Source organism: Adelges cooleyi, unplaced genomic scaffold, assembly GCF_023614345.1.
Source record: "Adelges cooleyi isolate 19-005CV unplaced genomic scaffold, UGA_ACOO_1.1 ACOO_flye_CR_arks_rails_tigmint_CR_PRNA_447, whole genome shotgun sequence".
NCBI lineage: Eukaryota > Metazoa > Arthropoda > Insecta > Hemiptera > Adelgidae > Adelges > Adelges cooleyi.
The window spans coordinates 160255-170958 of NW_026096130.1; the positions used below are offsets into that span (position 1 = coordinate 160255).

The window sequence follows — 10704 nt, forward strand, 5'->3', positions numbered from 1 at the left end:
GCGATGCTATTGGTTTTACAACGATGTGGGCTTTATTTGTATTTGTATACACTGTACATTTTTTGATACTGGACCAATTCCTTCGTGTAGCAATTCATAATTCATGTTTGTATACACGTACTTCTGAAACACAATGTTAACAGAACAGAACAGATGTTATTAGAATGGTTGGCTACAGTAAAAAAACATGCAAGCTGTTATATATACTTAATGCTAACAAATGTTCAGTGCTGTTCCTGATTTTTAATTGTCTAGTTGTTTCTTAGTGTTCAGGTATTTCACAATAGATAAACGAAAAATGATTTGGAAAATTGTATTTTTGTTGACGTGTTTTAACGTTTTAGTGGACGCTGGTGGATGTTGTGAACCAGGTGGTACATTGGTAAATATAATCGATTATTGTCTCTTAATTTTTTTTTTTAGTAGGTACAAAGTATAGTTTATGTTTTTCATAACTCCACAAAATGTTTTGCATTCTTGGAATAAAAAATTAAAGTAATTTTATCATAGTATACATATTTTCTCAGCAATTTTAAAATATAATTAAATTGCGGATGTAAATATACTTTAGTGTACAACATTTTTAAATAGATAGTACTTTTTATACTGATTTCGGGAATGCAAAAATGAATGATCGCGCGCACTAAAGATAGTAAGTCTGCGTGGCATTTTATATTATGTCATCCCGCACCCCGCCTATCGTGGTAGATTTTTTTTTTGCTACCTAAATGAATAGTCTATACTCATAACAATATATTTTATAGTCTTCAAAAATGATAACTCCACAAAGCCTATAGAATATTGCACATAGCTCTGCATCGGAGTTGAAACATTTTTCTGGATTTTTGTGTAAAAAACTTCAAAAGTGGTCAAATTATATTTTTTTAGGGTCGGTGATTACAAATTTAACATCAGTTTTCAATTTTACTCAGCCAAAAAAACTGGAAAAAAAAAATTAAATTAAAAGCTAAAAGTGGTACTTGAGTATCAAAACTTCATAGTATCATTCTGCATAGATATATATAAAGTTGTTGTAATGATTTGATAAATTTTTTTTAAGATTTTAGGTGTTTTTGTTAAAACATATGCAATCTGCCAAAAACACAATTTTCCGGCAATTAAAGAAAAACTGTATGCTGAATTTTTTCTTCGTTTAATGTGTTATGGATACATATTAATTCTAACTACTGATAATTTTTCAACTTAAAGGTCCTAAAATTACGGCTAAAAACCCTCAAAAACAAAAAAACTTCCACCCCTCTAGGGGAAAGAAAAATGGGTATAATTTAAATTTGAGACTAATGACGTATGAGGGCATACGAAATAAATATTCCTTGTAAATTTCAACTAGATCCGACAATTTTTCTCGAAATTACAGCCAATGAAAGTTCTAACTGCGGCCGCGTCCGTCATCGATACTGTTCATCTAAATACGAAATATAGGGAAAATTATTCTGAGTAGCTAGGATGGGGTTATTCGGTTATGATCGGTGTCCTGGGTCGGTTACGTCTTCCAGCAAGTAGTTAGTTGTACCTGCGGCGTATTCCCATCAGAGTAATTCGGTATCTAACAATAAGATAGTGGCATGGAAACGAGTCTCCGAGTCAGCTATCTTAGCGGTAAAAATGACGGAACTGCTAGTCGTGCAGCATAATCTCCGGTAATTTTTTAAAGTGTTAGGGAGGTGGGGTAGTTAGAGGGGAGGTGCTGTTTTGGCAGGTCCGACATAAAATGCAATGTCTGGGGTTACGTTATGTATATATTTTGGAATTCCGATGGCAAAGTTCCGAAATCAGTACTAAAACGGACATGTTTTGGGCTGTTTGCTAGAGTTATTTTGTTTTAGACTGGGGGAGGACAATTGGTTCTTAACCGCGATATCGAAGGGATCGCCAACGCTACTAGACTTTGATTCTTACGTGTAAAAATTTTACGATTATTCCGGTACCGTGGCAATGTTTGTTTGTCGCTGTTCAGTTATCGACGGTTATTGTGTAGCCGGTAACATCTGCCGGTTTCTAGGTCAACGGCGTACCGTGTGCGTTTGGCCTAAGTTGCGGCAACGGTTCGTGTGGTGTGTAATGAGGTGGGGTGAAGTGGCGGTGTCTCCTATTTGCGATGGTTAGAGTTAAACATATCTGCGTGCTATAAGGGCCTTATGTGTTTGGTTGCCTTATGTAAAAAACAGAAAAAACATTTTTGTTGGCACATAGATTAACTTATCGAAAAACTAAAATCACTACACCTACGTTGTAGATAAAGTTTTAGGGCTTAGATCTAAAAAATAGACTGAAGGTAATTTTAGAATGAGGCTATAACATATCACGCAGTTCGTATTCAAACTATTCATTTATCAAGGAAGAACAATAAAAGTAGAAAATTACACTTTAATTGAAATTATTCTCATAGTGTCTAAAAACATCAGCATTATATCACTTTCAGTTGTAATAATTCATGTTAACCTCTGACCCATATATGATCCGTTCCCTCATGCACCAACCCCGCTGTTGTAATTGCTTCTTTTTTGTTACAGACGGACGAGGTTAGCGATGTGGATAATAATGTAATTGTTTTAAATTAATACATACCTAACTTTACTAAATTTTTAATTTAATACTATCTTGGATTTTTTAAAAAAGTAAATTAATTAAGGGGATTACATACGGTTGGTTTTTAAGGAGTTTTGAATAGGCAATATTTAAGATAAAAGTGGTTTTAATAAATTTCGATCATGTCAATTAATTTACCGATTAATTTGAATAAGCTTCATGGTATTATTTTTAATTTAAATTATTTTGCCTGTGAGTAAAAAACATTTTAGTTAATATAACAAACATGTTTTGTTCCATCGCACAAGCTGAACCAGTGATTCAAAAAGTAATCTTATCTGAAAGCAGATTTGAATTCGTCATGAAGTTTACTTTACCAGTACTTATGATCACTGGTTCGGTCTGTGTAATAGAATAAAAATGATGTGTATTGACTGAAAAAGTCGACCGCATGCAATCTCCTTTATTGCAATAAAAAACGTGGTGCTTATAGCCCAAATGAATAAAAATTAATTTTCGAAACAATTTTTTTTTAAATATTCACTAGGAGAAAAGTTATTTTATTTGTCTTGTCTTTTGTGGGACACAATTTTTTTTTAAATATTCACTAGGAGAAAAGTTATTTTACTTGTCTTATCTTTTGTGGGACACCCTGTATATTATTTTAAAATTGATACATACTTTACTTTAAACGATTAAATGCAAAACTATTTGTATAATAAATAAATTCTGTTATGAATAAGTACTTATAAATTTATTCTCGTTAAGAGATTATGCAGACTGTAAAATATTTTTTATCTGTCCGCACTTAGTCAGTATTTGTTTTTTAAATTCATTACCGTATAATAATTTTTAGACCGAAGTACCGCAACCGTATGAAACAATTGCACAATGGCTAGAAGTCTTAAAAGAACAGGGCTATATAGATTGGACTAAATTGGCGAAAACACCTAGGAATAATCAAATAGTAATTTTTGTACAAAATACATCATTCAAAAACGTGTTTAACCGTTATTATTTTTGAAGGAAAATGCAAGGGCCGGATTAGCTTATAGTAGATGTCCATCTACTATCTTGGGAGATCTTCTTAAGAGCAGTAAACAAATTAACTGGCCTCCTGAATTAGCTTCAGCTATAACTAGATTTGAACGAAGTGTTTTAAGAACCTATACATATAGACGTATTCCAAAAACACAAGCAGTATTCTTGGCCCCTTCTGAAAACCAAGGAGTGCCTGAGTCAGGACTTTTACTTATTTTTGATAAACTCGAAGGAACTGAGGATGATAATTAAAATCGACGCGGTGGAAATTAATTTCACCGGCTCGAAAAACCAAAAGTTTTAAAAAATATATAAATAATTATTATAATTAAAATTATAAAATAATTAAATTTTAGTTGATTTACGAATGATTTTGTAAACGTTATTTTTCCACATACCTATTACATAAATCGTACTACGCTTATCTAAAACTTTTATTTGTTTTTGCTGACGGAATTAAATAAAATGAGTGTATTATATTGATCTAAGCATTGATTTAACAAAGCTATAATATCCCTTTCTCTATTTTATTTTTACTCTTCGGTGTTTAGAATGTTCTAAATTACTTTTTATAATGTGGCGATTTATTTGCTCGCATCGTTCAAAACCATCGTTCGTTCTATACACATTGGTAAAAAGTGCGACTATGGACATGTGCTAGAAGTCTGAGAGAATTAAAGGTAGTTGTTTTTTGTTAAATGCAAATATTAAAAAGCCAGTACAGTGGGGTCGGGGCATAGTGGGGACAAAGAGGTCACAGGTCTACAGATTTTATTATAACTGAAAGTGATAAAATCACTTATAAATAAACGCTTCGATGCTAATCTGAGGACAGTATGTTCAAACCAGGAATAGCGATTTAGAAGATATCGTGGAACCAGCAATAATGTACTTTCTATAATCACTCGGTAGTCGACTTTTTTACAGTATTGAGTTGTGCATTTTATTTTTCTAGTCGTACCAAAAAAAGCAACGTACCAAACTTGTTGTCGTACAGTATACTTCAATCAAAGATATTTTAGCAAATAATGGAAAATAACATACTGCTTTTGATGATCATGTGAGCTACACACGCTTAAATATACAAAATGTATTGTATTAAAAAAAATTCATTGTAGTCGGCGCACGAATCGCCTTTTTGCCAAAACCCTACTGTTAATGCAATTAGAAACCCCAATGGCCAAGAAAGCGACATGACCTCGTTTAAACTTTAAATAATTTAGTGTTACTGGTACAATATGACAAACTTAGCTAACAGGAAGTCACACAAAAGTTGTGGTGTTTGGAGTACCAAGTTGTGTATTATCGAGAAAATTGCATTTTTATTTTTTCTAGATGGATAATGGGTTTCCACGGGTTACTAATTTTCCAATCGTCTTTTCCATTAAAATTTTAGTGGGGCTTTTCAATTTCTATTGCCTTTTTGAACATTCTTTTCCCGAATTTAGTCTCTTTGTCTAGTATTTTTGCTTTGTCAAACTGGATAGTATGTCCGGAGTTTACTGCAGATTTGTCTTTCATTTTATAGTCGACATCTGTTTATTTTGGGAAAACGCAGGCACAAATGCCAATATGGTGATCCCTATTGGTCGAGATAACACGGTATCAATTAGTCGGTACGCATAAATAGTCGTGACTATCATCGCCCTGAAGATGAACTCTGCAAAGAGTCCTAAACGTCGGCTTAAAAATAGTGACATTGATATATCTGAAACTCATCCGCATGATATTTCAATCCACGAAAGTTTCAACACATTCATATGTATATATTATGTTACCGTTTAAGTTTAAAAAGTCTACCATCAAGGTTCTATTGATACCCCTAAGAAAATTATTATGCGTTTTCAGTCGTTATTTGGCTATATTCGTTTTCTTACACTAATTTTTGTTCATCGATGGAGAAAACAAAATAATAAATCGTTGTAAAACAAACACTTTATTAAATTACACGTGTACTATCAAATGTATTACTAAAACCTGTTATTCTAATATTTTCGATAAATCAAAATGCATAAAAAAAAAATTATTGATCTAAAGTAATCTTAATTTAGTTATTTTCCCATCAATTTAAAAGTCACTACCGTCTTAAATATTTGTCCGTGGACAATTATAAAACTGTTGAAACACTTTTTCATGGAATTGGTCAAACACCTGGGTTTTTTAGATTTCCGAAATAGCAGCTACTCACTTCAAAGTACTACACCTAATCGAGAATTGTCTTTATCGTTTTACTCCTAAATTAAAATAAAATTCAAACTTTTTCAAGACCACTTTTAGTTCAGTTTTAAACGAATTTTTGCCTTTAAAATTATTTGTATCGATATTAATTACTTGTACCATCCACATCGAAGCGCTTCCTTGAAAGTGATAAAATCACTTTTAGTTGTAATAATATTTCTAAAAACTTGTGACCTCCCCGTCCTCTTTTTGCCTTCACGAGCTCTACCTAATTGTGTTTATCCATATTGCTGCAATTTTAAAGCACCTAAAAATGTCGACATCAAGTCATGAAAAATTTTATTATTTCATTTTATATAATTATTTAAAACCTTTTTAAAATTTGTATGAAGGGTAACAATCCAAAACGTTGTATTTCCAAAAATGACAATTTTCAGAAAATCGAGTTATCTGTATCAACCACAATATAAATAAGTAGAATAGTAGAATAAGTAAAATAGCGAAAGGATTCAACTTTTTAAATAACATTTCATTATTTACACTTACCTGGTTGATTTTTTAAACTTGGTTTCATTTAGTTTGACGCAAAACGTACTATTTCCGGTAATAGTACGTTTTGAAAAACAGATTGGAAATAGCGCAGTTTAATATTGATAAGCAGAATTAATTAAGAACTAACTTATTTTATTTAATAATATGTAATAAAGTAATATTTTTTTATGTAAATATTTACAATTTAAACGAAAATATTGACTGTAATATCACACATCGTATACGTTGATATCATACAGCTCAAAATGTTATCACGAATAACCAAGTAGGTAACCAACCTGTTAGTTGAATTTGAACACGCTTTTTTTAACAAATAACCAGCAAGTGTATTTTATAGAACCTCATTGAAAAATGTACAGATTTCAGTCAACTAAATTAATAATTTGCTTTAACATTAAAGGTTGCCAAACAAAAGGAGACAATAAGGAAATAGCAGGTTTTGTAGTAGAAGATAACATTATTTTATATTGATACTAAAGAAAATGCACATTTTGAACCAACAGCAAAAATTACCCGTTGTGTGAAAAACAATTGGAAATACCATCATTAAAAAGATTTTTGTATACTTCTAACATAGGAATTAATACGTTTTGACGCGAAATGGAAATATTACATTTTGAAAAAATTAAAAATAGGCGATACCACGTTTTGAATTAGCGTCAACTTTTAAATCCTTTGATTCTACGCTATAAAATTTGAACAGAATAATAAAAGTGCCAAAAATGAATTCCTCGTTTAGATTACAATACGAATTAATGTCTAACTCAATTTATTAAATTTTGGAAATACAACGTTTTGGATGGTTACCCTTCGTATATGGTTTTATCATTCGCCTTGCTTATCTAAATAATTGTATCTATATTTACTCTCTTACTTGGAAACGTTTAAGAAACACGTTTAGTGTTATTTATTGAAATAAGAAGAAGACCTATTTTAATGCAATGTTTTCTGTGCTTGTTCAAACAATTACCTACATATTAGTCATTCACCAATGTACTAATTACAAAATATATCCAAAGACAAAAAATCTGAAAGTGGTTTCATCACAATTAAAATTTTCGATGTGATTCTGCAAAGTGTACGAATCCAGCTAAGTATAAACCAGTTGAGTCTAAATCAGTACAGGCCAAAATATGTACAGTTTAAATCGGTACAGATGAAGTTGGCAAAGTTGGGTTAAAGCAGCTATTAAATCTGAATGTGATTTCATCACAATCAAATGCTTCGATGCGAACTAGACGGTTCGTTGTAAAACTGTCGATGCAAAATAACTATTCAATATAAACTTTCTAGAATACACTGTTTTTCTACAGTAAAAAAATGCTGCGGTATATTTGGAGGTTTGGTGAAATTTAGATTTGAAGTTGTTGTGGGATAGGGTTTTCCATCAAATTTACGTTGTATGGTCTTTTAGTAAAATATTTGTTTTATGACTGTAATATGCGCGAATTAAAACTGAAAACGTTTGTGACTAGACATAAATACAATATTGTATTCACTTGATAGCAAAAGGCGTGTTTAAAACGTTTTAAAACAAAAGCAAAATTATAAAAGCCAGTATAGTTTGGACGAGGCATAGTGCAAACGGAGTATATTGGGTGAGGGAGGTGGGACACCGGTCTATTAGAATTTTTACACGTTGATAAATATGTAAATTTATCGGAAAATTGTCTCGAGTTAAAAAACCGTGGTGTATTATATTTCGTGTATACAAGTGTCCTACCGTCTATAACGTTTTAAAATGCAATGACCTTTGTATGCTCTGATTAAAAATATTTAAAAAATAAATGGTAGACTAACAGCATTTATTAAAATTGCATACAAAAATCATTAAATGTTTTAAAATCTATTAACGTAAGTTAGGTTTTTTTTTTGCAACTATAAACTATTGATGACAGGTTTGATTATTGTATTAGAGGGAAAAATTTGTTTTAAGAACATGTTTTCCTAAAATCAGTGTAAAACATACGAAAGAAATAAAAGCATGTCGTATTTCATTTTTGGGGGTAAATTAATTCGAATTTGTTGACTATGACCCACCAAAGAATCAATGATGAATATCGGATCATGGTGAACATCATCAGTAGGCACTGTATAGGAAAACAGAAAATAGATACATCATAAAAATAGCGCAGTCTAAACTAGTACAGTCCAAACCAATTACAGAATAAATCAGTACCGAAGAAGTTAGCAAAGTTGGATCGGAGCAATTATTAAATCTAAATGTGATTTCATAACAACCAAACGATTTGATGCAAAAATGTAAATAGTACGAATCCTACACAGTATAAACCATCGCAGTCTAAATCAAGCATAGTCCAAACCAATGTTGTTTCAAAACCTAATCAAAAATCTCTAGTGAAATTTTTTTATTAAGGAAAAACTAAATTAAAGGAGAAAATTTCAGTTTGGCGGTAGTAAGTTTATTGTAGGTTGCAATGTGCGAGAGTAAACCGTCAATAGGTATTTTAAATATATTTGCATTATATCGCTGGTTACCATCAACGAATTCTTTTAGAAAAAAACCATCCCTAACAGTAAAAATACAATACTAAATAGATTAATCTTTATTGTCCTTACAATACTATTATCTATAGTTGTATTTCTATAGATTCGCATCAAAACGTATGTTTGAAAGTGATGTAAACATATTCAGCCAGATCGATTTAACTCAAGTCCTGAGCTCATCGTACTGGCTTTTGGCTTTATGAATATTCGTCTTAGTTATACATACTAGTTAATACACGTAGTCCTTGTCTGTAATCGTTCGCGCGAGTTTTTTTTTTTATTATTAAAATTTACTATTATTCTTAAGGATTATTTAAGGCAGTAGATGCAAAATAATTAAATATCTATGCGCGCAAATCTTATGTAAATAGTTTATCTGATTCGATACAATTCTCAACTTTTCATGATTTGTTAGAAGTCATAACCTTCGAAAAAGTATTACTAAAAAGTGCCAAAAAAAAAGAAGACATTTGAACATGCATAATTTTATACATTTTTTGTCGTTAGACCGACGTATTTCTGAGTAAAATGTTATATTTAATTTATAAATATTTATCTGCCGATAGCAGTTAAAAAAAATGTACTGAAACATTTATGTGCAAATGTGCCAAAATTGTACGTGTTTCGAATATGTTTTTGAATTATTAAAACTGTAGCATTTTTAATATAAATGGTGTATCAACATAATTGCACATAGAAAAGATCCAAACCCTCCCTCTACTTACTCTCTAATTGTCATCGACATCACGATGGCACAAAACTTGTAGATAACTGAGACGTCATAATTCGATTTGAAGTTTATTTTGTGGGTCACCAAATAATTTGTATTAACGGATGGCATGTTACCGGAGGAGGAGGAGTGGCCGAGTGGGTAAGGTGGCAGTATGTTAGTGGATTAGTGGAAAGACGTCCAATGAAAACCATCAGTGGCGATCTTTTTTTTGGCTATTTGTTCCATTAATCTTGTACACCGTATGCGTATTTCAATAAAAAAACACAAAATTTCCATCCCTTTCCTCTGGGGGGTAGAGGGTAGTCGAAATTTAGGGTTTAAGGTAACGTGTGGACAGAGACATGCCAGATCAATGTTCCATAAATTTGCACTCGATCCGACCGAAAAAAATGACAATTTTAATTCCAATCAAATTTTTTTTTTTGGTTCTAGAATGAAGGCTCTTTTCTACCTTTGACCCATTAAAGTATCATTTATATACAATTTCGGATCTATTATAGATGTGCAACATGAGCAATTTGTTCACTGGAAAAAAATTTGTTTGGTTTCGAGTTTAAAAGTTGTGGGTAAAACTTTGAGTTACTTTTACATAATAATTAGCCATCACTCTTCAGTGCCCTTTTGTAAGCAACATATAGTAAATTATGAAAAAACCTAATATTAATTGTACTTACTGTATTCTAAACTTTCTTTAAGGTTATATCCGAAATCTAACTCATAACCCCCCCCCCTTCCATTTTCGGCTAGTAACCTTTGAAGTCGAAGCCTTATTAGGTAAATAAAAAATTATTCTATTATTATTAATATAAAGTATAAAAACGGCGATTTACTAAATAACTTAGTTTAATGAAAAAATAAAAAGTTACAGTCTACTTATAATGGCTAAAATTATAAATATGGAACATGCTTTAGTCTGCCGGCTCCTGAATGGTTATTTTTTTCTCATCATAATCTCCTTAAGATTTATGGCGCTAGTATAGTCTTTTGTAGTCGTTTTTTTGTAGTTATGCATGACGACGATGACCCGGTATTACTTCGATGACATCTTATATGTTATTATACGTGTAAAGTATGCGCACTACTTTAGTATCGCAATTTAGTGTCGCTATTTAGTGTCGTGTTCGGGCTAGGAGGCCAAGGCT

General features: G+C 31.5%; 1 protein-coding gene across 1 annotated transcript; it reads left to right on the top strand.

The window, feature by feature from the left end:
* Positions 1–247: 247 nt before the first annotated feature.
* LOC126842165 (E3 ubiquitin-protein ligase NRDP1-like) lies at positions 248–3848 on the top strand. Its single transcript, XM_050579053.1, has 4 exons — positions 248–382; positions 2535–2564; positions 3407–3517; positions 3577–3848. The coding sequence occupies exons 1-4, from the start codon at positions 299–301 to the stop codon at positions 3841–3843; spliced, it is 492 nt and encodes a 163-aa protein (XP_050435010.1). The 5' UTR covers positions 248–298; the 3' UTR covers positions 3844–3848.
* The last annotated feature ends 6856 nt before the right edge of the window (positions 3849–10704 follow it).

What these genes read in the sequence shown, in the direction of transcription:
- LOC126842165 (XM_050579053.1), top strand. Translation starts at nt 299, where the DNA reads ATGATTTGGAAAATTGTATTTTTGTTGACGTGTTTTAACGTTTTAGTG. An exon ending in TTAGCGATGTGGATAATAAT is followed by an intron (nt 2,565 to 3,406) that starts GTAATTGTTTTA and finishes AATAATTTTTAG; the next exon opens with ACCGAAGTACCGCAACCGTA. An exon ending in CACCTAGGAATAATCAAATA is followed by an intron (nt 3,518 to 3,576) that starts GTAATTTTTGTA and finishes TTATTTTTGAAG; the next exon opens with GAAAATGCAAGGGCCGGATT.